Source organism: Marmota monax, unplaced genomic scaffold (genome assembly GCF_021218885.2).
Source record: "Marmota monax isolate L192 unplaced genomic scaffold, Marmota_monax_Labrador192_F-V1.1 WCK01_AAM20220418_F8-fsc00009, whole genome shotgun sequence".
Taxonomy (NCBI): domain Eukaryota; kingdom Metazoa; phylum Chordata; class Mammalia; order Rodentia; family Sciuridae; genus Marmota; species Marmota monax.
In genome coordinates this window covers 14,350,278-14,369,135 of record NW_026694710.1, presented here as the reverse complement: position 1 = coordinate 14,369,135, position 18,858 = coordinate 14,350,278, and the positions used below count along the sequence as shown (strand labels likewise).

Sequence of the window (18,858 nt, the reverse complement as noted above, 5' to 3'; positions counted from 1 at the left end):
GTCCTTTAAAAGCCTCCCAAAGAAAAAGAGCAATACAAGAACAGAGATTTCCCGCTGCATGTGGCATCACTATAGAGAATTTGTTGTTGTTTAAATATGGGATATGAAAGTTAATCTTGCCCAATGCAGTCATCTTTAGCATTTGTCAAGAACAAGGCCTATAATAGGAACAAAAACAGCAAATAAATGAGAATCTCCAGCAAAGGAAGTTCTGAGCCAATCCAACATATTTACTCGAGTATTTGTTATTATTTTCCAATTTCTTTAAGAATTAATTTGCAACAGAACAAACTGCAGACAGGTCACCCTTCCAACAATAATTTCATCATGTATTATTTTCTCGTAGCCACAGGGACAAAAAGTCCTCACTTCACTTAGTAGTCTGTCTCTTTTTGATGAAAGATGTTTGGTGGGCTGTACATCCTAGTAACATCAAGGTGACTTCCTACTAGATCGCCACAGATGAGGACAGCGGCATCCTCCTGTACAAGGGGGACAAAGACCATATTGCTGTGGAGCTCTACCGAGGGCGAGTTCGTGCCAGCTACGACACCGGCTCTCATCCGGCTTCTGCCATTTACAGGTGAAGATCTCTCAGTTACTGGTAAAGGTGAAAAAATTTGTTTAATGAAGAACTGCTTCTTTTCTATAATTTTGCAATGGGTGTGGGAGGGCATGATTGGCTATAGTAGGTATCTTAGTCCAGTATAACAGATCTGATCCTGAGTAGAAGAGAAGCCACAGAGATTTATTTCTTATAGTTCTATGAAATCTAAAGTTGAGAAAAGAAGCCGCATTGGTAACAGTCTTCTAGCTGCATCATTCCAAGGCAGAAGGCAGAAGGGAAGATGGGGTGGGGAAGAAAGGAGCCAAACTCATTCTTTATCCAGGAACCCACTCCTACAATAACTAACCCATGCCTTGATAGCAGAGTTAATCCATTTTTGAAGGAAGAGTCCTCATGACCTAATCAACTCTTTTTTATTTTTTATACTGGAGATTAAACCAAGGGGTAATTTACAACTGAGCCACATCCCAGCTCTTTTTATGTTTTATTTTGAGACAGGGTCTCACTAAGTTGCATAGGGCCTCACTAAGTCACTGAGGCTAGCTTTAAACTCACCATACTCCTTCCACAGCCTACAGCGAATAGCTCCTGATCAACTGTTAAGGGTCCCACTGCTCAGTATTATTGCATTGGGGGTTAAATTTTCAACATAATAAACTTTGGGGGACACACAATCGATAGCAGCAGGCTTTATGATAGATACTATTAGTATCAATATCAACCCTCCATCATCCTGTGCGCATCACCTAGTTAGTTTCCTCACTTGTAGAAATAACTGCAACCCTTATGAAGGGACACACACTCATGCACATTTTTTCTAGGCAGGAATCTTAAATAGATTAATTAAATCAAATGTAATAAATGAATGTGGACCATAGTAAGACCCCTAATTCTTAAGATTGAACTTTCTAGATAAGTATTCCTCTATTACAAATAGCTTTGATATTGACAATATAAAAGAAGTTGCTGTAATGAATCAACCATCAGAGCCATGAACTCTCAGTTCTCTCTAAAGGCTACCATGTAAAATTCTGGCCCAGGTTTTGCCTGACTTCTGTTTTTTCCAGAAAAGGCAAAAATGTTTTTTTTTTAATATTTTTTCTCTCCCTTAAATATTGATTTATATTTTTAATACAAGATATGTGAGCTAAACACATATTTAAGCCAAACTCCCTTGGCAACAAGTCAGAGGATGTTGTTTGTGACAAAAAAAAAAAAATGGAACAGCATATATAAATGTGCTTCTAAAGACTTCAAATCTTATCAGATCCCTCATAAATAGTCCTGGGAAGACAATTGCCAATTGCAGCCATGAGTGGAATTCAATAAGTACTTTTGGTGGTGAGTTGACCCACTTGGGACTATTTGGAGCATGGAAAACAATAATTATTGGTTTCAAAGTGGAATACAATGGTTATTTCATTTCCAAATGATGATGAATTAGTGCCAACATTTTAGCTATTACTAGGCCTTAAATTATATAACCCTGATATGTTTCAGACCATAAAAAGATATCATAAATTTGTGGTTTATTTATATATAATTTTTTATTTTTTTGATGATGATGAAGCAGTGTGTAATTCCCAGAAAACGAGGGTGAAGTTTTGGGAGTTGGTCTAATAAAGCTAGCAGTCATATAAACTGAAAATATCTGAAGATAAATTATAGAAACCAAGTGATTATATCCAAATGAGGACATACTTTTCAGAGGTTATTTTGAGTTTATGTTCATTTCCATTTTTGCCTGAGAAACAATAGAATGTGCCCTGAGATATTTATAAAAAAGAATATCATGCTGTGTACTTACTGTTAGAAACCAGAAGTCTGTGTTTCTGCTAGATCATCATCAAATGGAGACATACAGTATCAGGTCTAGGGCAAACACAATTTAACCCTTACCTTTTAAATTATGACAGTTAATTTAGGGAATGCTAATACATTGTTTTTAGTAAAAGAAAGGGTCAACAGTTACCTAAAATTTAGATAGGTAGATATGTAATACAATATTAATTGGTATTTTATTATATAGTATATTAAGAAAATTCATACTAAGGAAAGGAAGGAGGAAAGGGAGGGAGTGAATAAATGTGAAAGATCTATGTGTCATATTGAAAGATTTTCAAGCAGTATAGCTCAGCTAGAAAAATTAAATAAGGCAGACCAGTCTCAAAGGTGGGTAAACAAGTGTATGTATTTGTGTTTTCATACATTTGCACAGAGAAAATCTAGGCATAGAGACAAAGGAAAAGAGCAAATCAAGCCTTCAGCATGGATTTTATTTCATATCATTTTGATAGAGCCATTTGAATGTCATTAGCTCTCAAAAATTGCACTTAAGTAATAAGTAGAGGCAGTGCTCTAAAGTCAGTCTGCCTTGACTTGAGTGCCACATCTTTCACCCACTGACAGTGTGTCTTGGGTAAGTCACTACAACTCTTAGGACCCCACATGGAAAATGGGAGTGATAAATAATGGTGCTATGCTTTAGCAGTGCAACTAAAGCAGCATGCACATCTTCTTTATGGGACTGTGGTGAAAATCTTATTATTTAATACAAGTACTCAGAACATTCATGACAAAAAGTAAACCGTGATAGCTATTGATATCAGAAATTCAGAATGTCCAAAACTGAGTTCCAATCACTTGCCTCACATAAACCTGTGTTCCCATTGAATTCTTCTTTTTCTTTAATTTATATATGACAGCAGAATGCATTACAATTCTTATTACACATAGAGAACACAATTTTTCATATCTCCAGTTGTATACAAAGTATATCCATACCAATTTGTGTCTTCATACCTGTACTTTGGATAATAATGATCATCACATTCCACTATCATTTCTAACCCCATGCCCCCTCCCTTCCCCTCCAACCCCTCTGCCCTATCTAGAGTTTGTCTATTCCTCCCATGCTCCCTCTCCCTATCCCACTATGAATCAGCCTCCTTATATCAAAGAAAACATTTGGCATTTGGTTTTTTGGGATTGGCTAACTTCACTTAGCATTATCTTCTCTAACTCCAGCCATTTACCTGCAAATACCATGACTTTATTCTCTTTTATTGCTGAATAATATTCCATTGTGTATATATGCCACATTTTTTCCATTCATCTACTGAAGGGTATCTAGGTTGATTCCACAGTTTAGCTACTGTGAATTGTGCTGCTATAAACATCCTTGAAAGGCCTGGCCAGCTTCTTGTGTAGCATGGGTCTAGTAGCTTTACTCTTAATTCCTTTCTACCCTTCACCTTTGATTTGCAATCTGTCTCAAGTTTTAATTCTGCTGTGGCTACTTCTCTGCCTTCTATTCAAATGTCATAAAGTAGCAGTCTCTGTCCTTATTTTGGCCCTTACTACAGGGTGAATCTCTAATGAGAGGCACCGTTTCTTCATCATTATAGCAAAATCCTTGATAATACTATTGCAATCAGCTTTCCCCTAAGTTTCTTAGTATATATTTTGTTTGGTTGAATTAAATGTTCAAATAATGATTTGTTTCCATTTAGGTAATCTCATTAAAATACACCACACTGATTTTTTAAAAGGGGGTATGTTACATATTTTTACCCCCAGAGAAACTTGTCCAGTTAAAATTCAGTTTAACTGCCATCATTTTATGTTAAATAAAAATTACTTTGGCAAAACATTGTTTTCTGAATTGTGCATCATTAAATGTGCTATTGGAGAATTGCACATGGAAATAATTTTGTACATTAATTGCATTATACCAATTGCCTGATTAGTTTTCAACATTTGGATAAATGTATTGTGTTTTAACAAAACAAAATCTGATAGAATTAAGGAAAAGTTTCTTAGACGTTCTTATTTCTAGGATGTTTTGGGTTTAGACAATTTCATTTTAGGTATCTGTTATTTCAGATAAGTCTGTTTGAGGACAGTTGTTTCATGGAATTATGTCTATGCTGATAATTTGCTGTCCTTCAAAGTGACTTTGTTTTAATTTAGATAAAAGGAATTGTTTGAATTATTAATGAAAAATACATGTTTCCTTCATTAGATTCAAATTAGTGTCCTTTTCCAAACCATACATCCTTTTTGGAAACAGCTATCATTTAAAGATGAGAACAGGATTTAGCACAGCTTTGAGTGTGTTTAAGGAAACACAAGACACTGATTATTCCTTAGCAGTACAGCTAAAGCAACATGTACATCTACTCATCCAGACAGAAGACTGTGGTTTCTTTTAGACATGCACAATTCATAGCACCAGCATCCAGACAGTAGTGTGGAGCAGTGGTTCTGGACCCCACGACTAGTTTCTCATTCTGCAGATCTCCAGTGGGCCTGTCAGTTTACATTTCTGACAAATTCCCAGGGATATACCGTGTTCCAAGGACTACACTTTGAGAATAGCCCATATGAAAGGAATCTGTGGGAGCTAAGCTTTGAGAGCAGTTGATTGCCTGTTTCCACACCCAGGTCCCGCAACATCATGCTTGGTGTTGGCTTGAAATCAGCCATGTCAGGAGTATTTCCACTCCAGAAGTCAGCAAATGCTACAAATCCAGGCTCATTTTCTTTTCCCAGAGAGCCAATTGTTAAACATTTGTCAACACTCCACTGTCTCTAATAAGCAATAGCCAATAAAATGAGCTGCCAAACAAGTAAATGAATGAAGAATTTGGCACAAATGCCTGATTTTTACAGCATATAGAATAGCATAAAAGGGACTCGGTATTAGTGGCATGAATGGATGGATGGATAGATGGATGGATGGATGGATGGATGGATGGATGAATGACTTGTAGCCTAAAGTCAAAACTCACATTAGCACTAGGCTCTTAGAGATAGAGTAATACATTTTATTCTCAAGAAATCTGAAAATAAAGTTGTTTTGTTACCTTTCAAAGCAACTTTCTTTTAGTCTAGAAAAGAGAACATTTTAATAAAAGTTCTTCTTGAAAAATATGTATGTATATCTTTAGATTCAAATTAATCTCATGCTCCAAATCAAACAGCTTATTTAGAAATCCAGTTTTTAAACTACTATTTAAAAATTAGGAAATCAAATGAACCACTGTGCAACTGTGTAGGACACTAAGTATTAATCAGTTTCCTTATTTACAGGTCCATGAAACTCCAGGGGACTTTCTTCTGTGTACTTTAGATTTGGTTGGTTACATAGCTCCAGAATTGTCTAATTTGCATTTAAAAATTAAGAAAAAAGGAAACTCAACTGGTCTGCATTCTTGAGGCATTCAGTTTCAAAGGGGAGGCAGACAGCATACCGAATCTATAAGATGGTCTTCTTATTTTTGAGATAAACATACAGCCATTCTGGGCATGCCACTTGGGAAGGTACCATCATCAAATTTATAACCCTGGGGAAGTTAGTCCACCTCTTGTGCTGCAGTGTCATCTTCTCAACTATCTGAACTGCATCTTATTTTCACATGTGGTTATAAGAATTTGTATATAGAAATACAAAGTACCTAATGCACTACTTGACACAGGGCAGGTTCCTAGAAATTAGTATTTCTGGTGGTTTATGGATTCTCTTTAATCCCAGATACCCAGATCCAACAAACAATATGCAAATGAGAGCTTCATTGCTTTACATGTGACCCCACAGTATGCTCAAGCATAGAGGTCCCTTTCTATTTTAGTGTGTTTTATTAAAATCAATCTGCTTCAAAACTCCTGATTAAAATATATTACTTGATGAACTATTCTATAAGAACTTTCTTCTGAAAAACTCTTATGCATCCAATGGAATCTCATTTAGCTGCCTATTCTTTTTGATTTAAGAAAATGAGCAGACATGTTTTTTTATTACCATACCCTACTTCACAGAGGAAATACATTCAGCCCAGAGATATCAGAATGTCTGGTTCAGACTCCTGTTCCATTGCTTGGACTATGCCACCACCACCAGATTTTTAAAATTCTTATGGCAAAAAGCTGGAGCTCACATAAACAAAAATGAAATTTTATCTTTGTAAAACTACTAAAACACTTTGATATTCATGGTTGACATAGAAATATAAAAATTTTATTTTTAATGTCCTGAGTAAGTAGAAAAAGAAAGTTGGAAACATTTTAGAGCCCTCTTTTCCTTTAAGCCCCAAGGATTAAAGCATTTGTATGCAGCAAACCACAGGCATTACTGGAAAATCACATGGCTTTTATACTTCCATTTATATTCTAGAAATACAAGAAAACAAAATCTCAGTAATAGATGAATACAGTAAAACTAAATTACATAATAATCGTAATAAATGAAATTTATGTTCCCAGTGGAAAAGTTCAAAGTTAAATGGTTCACTTGCTCCTTTTTGTAAGTCATCAAATATATAGTTCCCCAGGGAAATGGAGGTTTATCAATACTTATCAGACCCGAAAGGATGTTATCCTTTGCAAGTAGGTATGTAAGAACTGACTGTGATAGACTGAAAATTCGATGATCTCTGTCTTACAAGTAACAACTGGTGTCAGTTATTGCTTTTCTTTTAAAAGGATATGTAGGCAAAAGATTCTTGGACAACTCCCAGTTTGTCTCATGCCAGAGAACACAGAGTAAAACAATTTAGAATATTCTTAACTCTTACATATTCTCTTGAGGCCCCATACACACAGTATCATCATCATAAAAACAAAGAATCTGAAAATATTAATTTTGCAATACTTACAAGTAAAAAGGCTAAGGTCAGATGTCACTTAATTCTAAGGAGATATAAAGGGAAATAATGTGTGTTGTAACTTTTTATCAGGTTCCAAAATGATCAGACTAGACATTTAAAACTTACAGGGGGAGAAAAATATTAATGTGAATCTCACTCATGATTGGAGAAACAGAATTCACACTCAGCTTTCCACATACTATATATGCATCCTCATAAACCTGCTATCTTCTTGTAATATTATTATATTTTTTTAATTCAGTGATTTTGAGTAAATGTACCAAGTTTTGCAATTATCATATAAGGTTATTTGTGAGGTACCTATCTCTGGGATATCTGTAAGAAATGCCATTAAAGGATTTTAGTGGTGAGAACACACACATTTATATAGTACTAGGCCTCTTTAGGACTTTTACTGAAAATGTGTTGCATAATATCTGAGATCACATAAACTGGAGTAAAGCAGCTTGGCTTCACGACTGTTTAGCTATGAATCCCCTAAACTCTCAACTCTTGTGAAGCTCCAATGAGGAAATACTTGCAAAATCCCTAGAACAGTACCCGGCCCATTGCATGCACTATAGAATTCTTTGCTCTTTTATTAACATTATTCTAATAAGGAAGAAAAGAGAATAATCACCTAAGGTCACAATTGAGGTCACACATTTTTAAAGAAGTAGGCCTAGCTGAGCAAGATTTCTCTCAGATCCAACAAACAATATGCGAATGTTAACTCAAAAAAATTTTTTTAATAAAGTGAATCTTTCAGAAGTCTTGTTTTAAATATACAAGAAGCCTATTGATTAGAACTATATTCTACTTAGTATTATTAAAACAAAAACGCCTCTATTATTCCTAATACATCCTTTATATTTACTTAAGCATCTATTATTTAGGAGACACTCTGCTAAGTACATTAAGGAATAGGGAAATAAATAATGCAATGCCCCTACTTGAATGCAGCTTAGAATTAGTGAGAGTTAAAAACATATACTCAAAAAATGAAACAAAAATGGGGTATAAAGGAGAAGTAACAAAGTGACATACCTCCTGCTTCACAGCTGGAACCCTGCATTATAAAGGGTCCATGAAACTTTAAAAGTCTTAAGCCACCTGTATACCATCATTAACAATGACTTGCCTTCATTGATTGTCTAAGAGCAATATGTGACCGAGGACCCATTTCTCAGTACATATGGGCCTTTCTTTACAATTTTAAAGAGAGAAAAAGGAGACTTCATTATTAATATTTATAATGTAATTAAAGTCAAAGTTATCGAACATCCATATAAAACCACTTAAAGGGTTATATATGACCACAAGGGGAAAAAATTGGCTTTTACCCTTTTTATGTATCTTTATTTTAATGCTTTACTTTAGAACTTTAGAAACTTGAACAAGAACTACTCTCCAAAAGTTCTTACTTTTCTGTTAATGTTTAGATTAACAGAATTAATCTAAATTTCTGAATTTCTTTCTGAAAAAGATTCAGAAATAGTATTGGGTAATTTATTTATATGGTGATGATGATGGAGATGGTGTTGATGGTGGTGATGGTACTAATAGCTAACATTTAATTTAACTATGTTACGCATTTTTAAATGTTGACTTGATATAGACCTCAAATTAACTGTAGAAGGGAGAAACATTTATTAGCACTTACTAAAAAGAAAAGTGAAATGTATTAGTAATCAAGTCGTTTATCCAAGGTCAAACATTAATTAATACTTGCATGACCAGGATTCAAATTCAGATTTGTGAAGCTCCAAATTCTTTATAATTAACTCTAGTTGATACTACAACTCAGCAAATCCCCTTAGAAGAGAGTCAAATTAAAGACGGAGAACAGTTGATATGTAACTGTATTTAGAAAGCAATTTTCTAGTCTTTGCCAGTTTTAATGATGTTAAATGTTAGGATAATTAAATATGTAGGAGGCAAAATATTGATTGACATTTCTAATATTTATTTTTAAAGTTGATATCTGAGACAGGCTATCCTATCAAAGATCCCAGCACACATGAACCCTTGTAAACACTTCAACAAAGACAACTTCAAATGTGTTCACAATTCTGCAGAATGTTTCAGATTGTCCTCAGATCAAAACCTGTTTATTCTCAGTCAGCAAACAATGCAATATGATTAGACTCCAGTGGTAAGAACCAGCATAAATGTTAATACAGCTTTTCATCCTTTCCCAGGCTTGAATTTTACAAATTTAAGTATCAGTGTCTGGAAATCTAAGCAGTTGTCTTGAGGAGGGAGTAGTAGTCACTCACATTTTGGAGCAGTCTCTCTATCCTCAGCTCCCATAAATCCATTTTTTAACCCATTTTCAGTTTTCCCAGACAGTATCCCATGTTGCAGGGTCTTTGGTGTTCACTTTATTATTCCATGCCAATTTCCAGTTACACCTTTTGCCTATATAGTGAAAAGAGAGTATATTCCGGACTCTGTGTTATGTATTGGTGCCATTTTCTTCCTGGGTCCTGTTTCGTTGTTCCTGTTAACATTTTTGCCTGCTCTGACACCATGGTTAAATTTGTAAACAGAACTTAAAACCATCCAGCACCTATTTACAAATTGCACTGAAAATCATATTTTTTAATCTGCATTTTCCATTTACCTCAGTTTCTTAGACTTTATGTTTGTCCATTTTATGAATTTTTATAAGCCTTCTCAAAGCTTTTAGAAGGCAGCAGTAATAATTGATAGACCTGGTACTTTAAAAAATTATAGAAAAGAGACTAGATAGAGATACACTTTCTCTTTAATAAAGAGACATGGAAGGGCCGGCTAAGTTGTTTCTCTGTTGCAGCGTGGAGACGATCAATGATGGAAACTTTCACATCGTGGAACTGCTTGCACTGGATCAGAGTCTTTCCCTCTCCGTCGATGGGGGAAGCCCCAAAATCATCACCAACTTGTCAAAACAGTCTACTCTGAATTTTGACTCTCCACTCTACGTAGGAGGTAAGCCCACTTTCCAATTCATGGCTTCCCATATCCTATGGTGGTTCACATCATAGACTAATTCTGAAGTTACTGATGCCGGGTGCCATAGTCATTGACCAATGCTGATCCATCTGAAAGATGGCCAGCAAGGACAGAACAGAAAGAGCCAAAGATGAGTGTTAAGAGATCATTTTGTAATCTTGGCTGTGTGGGTCTAACAACATGTGTCATTGGGATAGAGGACAGTAATTAATATTTCTTCTGTGCCTACCACATGCTAGGTGATTTGTACGTCAGATCATCAAATCTTCTATTTACCTATACTATAGAAAAACAAAGATGGTATTCAAATCAGACTATGAAAAAAATGATGAAACAAGCACAAGGTAACCTGGGGAGTAGGTGCCCCACCCCAGTTTCCTTAAGGAGTCAAAACCCTTCCCGCTAAGACACATGTGACCATGTGAGAGCTTCTGCACTACCAGCTGCTCATGAATAACTTATATGTACAGTCTGTATCAGCCACCAGCAAGGGGTTCTGCTTAGCCAAGACCTTCACCTGAATGAGCAAGAGAGGAGGCTGGGAAGGTAGAGCAGGGCTAGAAATGATGTAGAGAAGATGCAGGACTTAACTTGTATTCAGCAAGAAGGAAAATGAGTAAATGTGTGAAGGAAGGAGGTACAAGCAAAGTTTTAAAGGAGCCCAGGAGAGAAGACCCACAAAGCAGAGAGCCCCCACTCCTGCCTCCATCTGGAGGAATGAGTATAAACTAGAGACACAGAAGTTTAGAAGTTAGAGAAAGGAACAAGAGAGGAGGCAATGTTGACTTGAGGCACATTGAATTGAATTACATTGGGTTAAGTTGACAAAATTAACTCATTTTACAGAAAAAATGAGTATGAAGAGGTCAGGGAACCTGATTTCTTCTCTATGACAGGTATTTTCATGAAGTTCATATCATCTCCTACAAAACAGTAACTCTGGGATTCTACACAATTATCTTAACCCCGAAAGGCTTTCTTCAGAGGATTTTTAAAAATTGTTCTCTAAGTCCATAGTCCTTCTGCGTTTAAAATTTTCAGTAGTTAAGTGGTAACACTTTTATAGAGTTTGATTTTTTTTTTTTAGAAAGAGTTCAGTCTTTAGTGTCCTTCTGTAAACATCTGTGGAGCAACTACAATATCCTGGGACCTAAGTTAAGTTAATGGATACATAAAGGATACTAAGTAGAAAAAGAAATGCCCCATCTGCTCTCAGGGATGTGGGGGATGAAAGTGCCTCTTCTTGTAACCACCATGCCTTGTGATTAAAGGGTTGCATAGTGAGTCTGCTTAGAAAGTTACTAATCTAATTGCTTCATGGGAATCACAACCATGAGACTCATTAAAAAACAAAAGCTTTCCATTCTTGCTTGTATTCCATTTAAGAGTTAACAGGGCTGCTTTCAGATGGGCGAAGCACGTAAGTCATAGCTGTCCCTGTGATTTGGAAGAAGTTACCTTTATTGAGTTCAAACTACATGCCCAACACAACAAAACCTTAGGAAGTAGATATTACTTTCTCTGCTTCAAAGTTCCCAAAGGACAACCTCAAGGACTTTTTAGAACTTGTCCAAGTTCACAAAACTATTTTGTAGTAGACTCCTCATTTAAGTCCAGATCTGTCTGACTCCAAAGCCACCTGCATTGCCACTCACTTCTTAAGAAAAATCAGAAAGCAAAGCAAAACAATCTAAGTTATGTGGCTTTTGGTTGTTTATTTCTGGACTTAACCTTTACTGGATTTTATTGTGCTTTTACTAGAAACCATTTCACTGAATCTTTTAAAACCTCTTTGGAACATAGTGCAAACATATTTTTTTTCTCAAATATAGAATGAGATTGTTTAGATCATAACATTTTTCTAAAAAAGTATTCTAAGCTAAAAAATGAAAAATACTAGTCCTACTGAGGGTGGAGTATCTGGAAGAATCCATACAAGGCCTCTGTCCATCCAGTCCTGAAGAAAACCACCTCTATCCCAGCCTCAGTGCCAGCAAACACATTGGTTGCACTTCCTTCCAACTCAGAGGGTAGTTGCAAGGATGATTCAAATTTTAAAAATACAAGGAATCTTGTAAGAACACAGCTTTGAATGCTGCATGGCAGAGGTATGAGAAGCTGAGTCAGCAGAGGAAAGTAAGGTAAACATGTCCAGTCTGAAAACAGGGCCACCCCTAAGGACGACTGTCCGAACGTGTTGCATCCTGTTGTGTCTCTCACAGAAGTGTTCTCTAGAAAAATGGAGAGGCGGCTTAACTTACCCTGGGTTTATTAACTACTTGTGACATAGTCTTTATTCAACACAAAAAGATTTGATCTTTATGTCTTTCTGTTAAACAGTTCAACCAGAACATTTATTACCTAATGGGCAGGTAAGGCCCTGATATGAAGATCCATGCATATATTACAGATCTGCTAGTGCTGCCATTGACATCAATCTTGATACTGGGTCCCTTTATTGGTCCAGTTTGGAAACCTGCAGAGTCTGTTACGTCTAACAATAGTCTATTTATTGATTAATCCATCTAAGATCCATGGCATAGATGAAGGGCTTTATAAATATCCTGGATATTCTACTTTTATCAGTTAAGGTCTAGCTCCCTAGTCAAGCACATAGGAAGGTTAACTTGGAAGAGTTTATGGCTGGGCATGTAGCTCAGTGCTTACTGTGCATGTAACCTTGGTTTCAATATCAAGCACCTCCACCACCAAAACCCCACAGATCATAGATATTTGAAATGGTTTTTGATTCCATGATAGCCTATTAATAGTTAAATATAAATACATACACACACACACACACACTCTCTCTCTCTCTCTCTCTCTCTCTCTCTCTCTCTCTCTCTCTCTCTGCTATAATCAAAACTAGACCTTTTATACGTTTGAGTTTGGAGACTTAACAGGCACACACTCACTAATTGTTTCTCCCTGCTGAGAATTTTTGTCAATCTGTATTCAGTAGATGTGCACATATGGGGATCATACCTTCATCAAAATGAGCTATTAAGGATAACTTTGGAAGAAGTTCATTTCTAACCTCTGAAGAAAGGACCATAACCATGTGGATATTAAGGCCCACATTTTTATGATGGATGGATATGATTACGTTAGAAAGACTCACCCCAAGCAAGAAATTTCCTGTCACTAGTCCTTTCCTGGAAATGGTAAATTTTGTCCCTTTGACCCTGCTGTAGCAGCCCAATTTCCAAGGCCAGACACACACACAGTAAAAAACTGTGCACATGGAAATTCAAAGCCCAGACCTGCATTCAGGTCCAAGTATGACCATGGACCACCTGCCCTGCATGTTGGCGTTTAGAATTCTTCATCCATTTCTCTCCCAGCAAGGTCAGAATCTCAGGATGGGGAGATTTAACATTACCTCTAATGGTTCTGATGTGTGTCAAGCTTAGACACAAACGTTCTGGTCCATCTGTTAGTGATATAGATGAGAACACTAAGCCCTAGAGAAGGGAAATGCCTGGCCCAAATGCACTGAAAACCAAAAGAGAAGACTTGACCGATACTCTAGTGGTTTTGTGACCCTTGCTGCCTGATTTTGGTACCTGCTAGGACTCTAATGAGGATCCTTGAATGGCAAAAGGGACAGTGGCATAAGGAAGGGTCCCAATGAGATTCCTATGGTTCTCAGTGTCAATAACAGACATCCCCTGGAGAGTGAGAGCTTTGATATTTCAAGTCCAGAACTTGCAGTTAGTACACCAGAGTCCAGGTACAGCTGGGGCATGAGCATACCCAGACAGACTCAGCACTCTGAAGGCCTCTGGCTCCTTCCCTTTGCCCCACATGACCTGGATGGTTACCCCCCTGCAGGATACAATCCAGAAACTATTTCAGCTTCTGGCTCAGGTCATGGAAAGATTCCTTCAGTTTGCCAAAACAAAAGTTACCAGATAACTGTCACTAGTGGAATATTTATGTACCAAGATTTCAAATACTGTGTTTTTGAAGGAATTTCTTTTGTCCTCCTGATTGTTTAAGAAAATGAAGGCTTCACTCTCAATTAGGAAAAATGCATGATGTGAATGAATTGCCATCTGGATAAGAAGCAGGGGCAAGATTTTCAGGCACTGACATCCCTAACTGAGCTGGGGACATTGCCCTTGGTGTATTGGGTTAGTTGCTTATTTATAGAATTAGGCAGAACTAGGAAAAATGGTCACTGCGAACCCCAGCTCTCAGCCTCCAAGACTTGGTGGACTGCACCTTAACTTCAGGACTAAGGAGGTTTATTTCATTGGCCTAACTCTAATCTGAACTTGCTGAGTGACATTGACCATATTGCCCAAGCTTTCTGGATCTTGGTCCTTCATCTTTTAAAATAAGGGGTAGAATTAGGGGATTACAAATTGTGCTTTGTGGAATTCCCAGGCTTCCTACAGATGGTGGTATCTGGAATGGGTGGGGTTGGATAGAGAGAAAGAAACATTAGTCTGCTCCCCAGTCTTTAAGTATAGTATCTCTGCTTCTAGGTTTTATATATGTATGTTTATGTGCAAAGTTTTTGTTTGAAACAAATTTTAAAATTTAACCATTAAGTTCTTTATTCTAGCAGTTCATTAGAAGTACCTAGAACATCTTCCAAAACCAAAAACAATATCCCTCTCTTCTCTACCCCACCATCCCCACCCACATATCCTGTTGGCTGGGCTGAGGTCCTAAGTACCTACATTTCTGGGTAGTAAAGGATTGATAAGCCTGCAAAGAATCTGACCTCTAATGTGGTGTCCACTCAGGCATGCCAGGGAAGAACAATGTGGCATCTCTGCGCCAAGCCCCTGGGCAGAATGGCACCAGCTTCCATGGCTGCATCCGGAACCTCTACATCAACAGTGAGCTGCAGGACTTCCGGAAGGTGCCCATGCAGACAGGCATTCTGCCGGGCTGTGAGCCGTGCCACAAGAAGGTGTGTGCCCATGGCAGGTGCCAGCCCAGCAGCCCATCAGGCTTCACGTGCGAGTGTGAGGAAGGATGGATGGGCCCCCTCTGTGACCAGCGGACCAATGACCCCTGTCTTGGAAATAAGTAAGTTTGGGCTGCTTTTTAGTTGAACACATAAGCTCAACCCTCAAAGCAAAGCCCAAGAGAGGAAGGGAGGCAGGCTGGCAGGTATAGGGAAATGGGACAGAATGAAGCCAGCCCATCTGCACTCTGTGGCTCATATGCAGTCATCCTCAGTTCCCATCTGACCTCCTACACCAAACGCACTTTCACCCCTGTGTTCCTTCTCCCCTGTAGATGCGTACATGGCACGTGCTTGCCCATCAATGCCTTCTCCTACAGCTGTAAGTGCCTGGAGGGCCACGGAGGTGTCCTCTGTGATGAAGAAGAGGATCTTTTCAATCCCTGCCAGACGGTCAAGTGCAAGCATGGGAAGTGCAGGCTCTCGGGACTCGGACAGCCCTACTGTGAATGCAGCAGTGGATACACTGGGGACAGCTGCGACCGAGGTGAGCCAGCCCAGCTGTGCAGCTCCTTCCCTTGGCCAAGCAGGAGGAGTGCCCCATCTTTGATGAGAGAGAAAGGGTGAAAGAAACAGGCAGAGGGGTGACAGGAGAAAATCCCAGGTCCTCGTGTTACTGTCTGTTACAGCTTTTGATTTATTTTCAAGTGTCATGAAGGCACCAGATGTGAAATGTCCTTAACTCCCACCATAAGATGGCTTCCAGATTTCCCGTCACAACCTGATTTGCTCCAAAAATTCTCTATTTTACCTTTGGTAAAGGTAATTCTCCTTTTGACCCTCTACAGAAGGCCCATTAACTTATTAATTCACCTGCAACCTTTACCTGCCTTTCTCATGCACATATATTATTAATTCATCTTCTAGCACAGAGAAGATGGCGCCAATAATTCGGCTCTGGTTTTAGCCCAAAAATCACCTTTGACTTCAAAGTCACTGATTTTTCCATAGCAAATTACGCAGGCAAGAGGGATGGGAACAGACACTTTTCAGCCCATCACTTTGTTTCCATGATCAGAACTTGCCTTGTCTCCAGCTGGCAGGGACTGTGCTTTGTGTATCAGCAGCAGGACAAGACAGGAAGAGCGTGCCTGCTGAAGCTTTCAGCAGATGTCTCCTTTTTGAACTACTTCATATTAGGGTAATTTATGAAGTTAGTGGAATGTTACTTGCATTAAGTAACAGATTGGATAATATTAAACTCCAGGTCTAATAAATTAAATTGCATTCTCTCTGAAACTGCTCTCCGTGGTAAACAAAACCAGCTGTTAGTCGTGTAAAAACAGAAGATGTGTATTTTTTTTTTCTTTTTTCTTTGCAATAAAGGAAAAGATTTAGGAATCCAATTTTCTTGTCAGTGTAATAGCATTGTATTTATAGTCTACATATATAGCATTCACTTTGCTAGAAATAAAGGCCCAAAAGACACATTTTTTTTTCAAGGAACAGCAGGCTGTGCCACCGGCCCAAGATATGTAATAAAAACATAATATTAAAAATAGCACTTACAAAAAAAGGGCAGAGAGACAGCATCCACTGAATTGAGATGTGGACTCACAGTCATTGACTGCGATTTTTTTCTGTTCTTTTCTAGAAATCTCTTGTCGAGGGGAACGGATAAGAGATTATTACCAAAAGCAGCAGGGCTACGCAGCCTGCCAAACCACCAAGAAGGTCTCACGCCTGGAATGTAAAGGCGGGTGTGCAGGGGCCCAGTGCTGTGGGCCTCTGAGGAGCAAGCGGCGGAAATACTCTTTCGAATGCACGGACGGGTCCTCCTTTGTGGATGAGGTTGAGAAGGTGGTAAAGTGTGGCTGCACGCGGTGTGCGTCCTAGGCGTGGTCCCAGCACCTTCCACCTCTGACACAGGTTGTCTACTTCTTGACCGTGTTGGACTAATTTATGCTTCATAGTGGAAATATTTGAAATATATTGTAAAATACAGAACGGACTTATTTTTATTATGAGAATAAAGACTTTTTTTCTGCATTTGAAAAAAAATAATAATAAAATAAAAGACTTGCTTAAACTAAAGCTTCCCCTACACTGGAGAAGTGTGAAGAAAGTTATACGTGGTGGCATTACAGCAACCGTGGGAACGGTTGCAACACAGATCTGTCTTTGCAACAAGCTGAAGACTCGCAGAAGCACATAGAGACTGAGGAGCTACTGTGCACCGACCTGTACTTGCCCAGAGCATAAAATGTGTGTCCCACCTTCACATCAAGCACAAGTGTGTGAGTGAGACTGCCAGGCAGGGGGTGGAATTCCAGAATTTACAGAAAGAGCAAGCTGATAAGAAATATTTTGTGCAAAATATAAAGTATCCTGAAGATCTGGGTTCCATTCATGAAAGGACTGGGAGTGAAGTGCTGACTCACCCTACCTTCTTTCTAAATGTCCGCAGAAGCAGCACACAAAAGTGTTCATCTACCATTTTCCAGTATTAATTTTTTGTAATATAAACGATAAAGGAGATGATAAAGAACCAATAGATTATTGATAAATAAATTAGTAATAATATGAATTTTTGTTTCTATGACTTCTAAACAGCCCTATACAGTATTCAGTTTCAATGAGGAATATTTATTGTATCAAAGTACATTGTACTTAACGTTTTAGGCCATTCTTTTGCTGTTTCTTGATGCTTTAATATATATTAATTTATAATTATCCTGATTTTTTTGTACATTTTTCAAACTTAAATATCAGGATTTTTTTTTTTTATTTTTTGGCAATAGTACTAACATAGGTTTATCTTGGGATAAATATGTGTTGGTTTGTTGATTGACCTGAACATCCGACCACTGGTGTCACAGACCTATTGGCCTCATTTAGGACAGCTGCAAAGAGCATGCAGAGTAAGAGTAGGAAAAGGACATCTGTGTGAGACAGTCATCATATAGGAAGAAGTGGCCCCTCTACACGTCTTTACAGAAGAAAAATGGTGTGTAGCAATTGACACTAGAAAGTAGACCTTTTACAAATTAATATCTCCTTGACATTTTTTTGCCCTTTTATTGATTGGTGGGGAGGGAAACTGTCATGTCAAAAACTGTAATTTTTTTTCCAAAAATAAAACTCCTTTATTACCTTCATGTTCCCATGTTAACATATTTGCTGCTAAATTACATTGTAGAATTGATGAGGATCTATAGTGGACTCTGCTTTTCCCTCACTAAAATCCCAGGGTGCCCTGTAATGATGCAGATGTTTCTCCCCCAACCCCCCAAAAAAATCTTTTTTAAAAAAGAAAATTAGATGTACGTGTATAATTCAGTGTGCTTTGTCTTTCTCCAGACTAATATCAGTTACACTACTGATGTTTGTAAATTAAACAGATATTTACTTCATTAACAGCTTGGTGGTTTTCTTAGAAATTGCACAATATTTAGAGGTTCTCCTTTAACAATTTCTAAATCCATTGATAAAGAACAAGGAAGACAACCTATACATATTTATAGTCAGGATTTGGTTTGAGATGAACATATTGTTACATTTGGGGACTTTGAAATGGTCACATGGAAGAGATGGATTGAATTATGTGTTCTTTGCTTAGAGATAAGCCTCAGAGCCTTACTCCCTTGGCACAGTAATTCCTCTATATTGATCATGTAGATTGAAGTAATGTAGAATAGAGATTTTACTTCATGGTGGTTACT

General features: G+C 37.8%; 1 protein-coding gene across 2 annotated transcripts in view; it reads left to right on the top strand.

The window, feature by feature from the left end:
• The window catches only part of Slit2 (slit guidance ligand 2), a 341,856-nt gene extending 323,303 nt beyond the window's left edge, over nt 1-18,553 (top strand). For both annotated transcript variants that reach the window (XM_046423795.2, XM_046423794.2), the window contains 5 exons: nt 453-583; nt 10,034-10,188; nt 14,970-15,258; nt 15,472-15,683; nt 16,791-18,553. In XM_046423795.2, the coding sequence (XP_046279751.1) occupies nt 453-583; nt 10,034-10,188; nt 14,970-15,258; nt 15,472-15,683; nt 16,791-17,032 (1,029 nt within the window). In that variant the 3' untranslated portion in view covers nt 17,033-18,553. The remainder of the gene's footprint in view (nt 1-452; nt 584-10,033; nt 10,189-14,969; nt 15,259-15,471; nt 15,684-16,790) is intronic.
• Nucleotides 18,554-18,858: the final 305 nt, after the last annotated feature.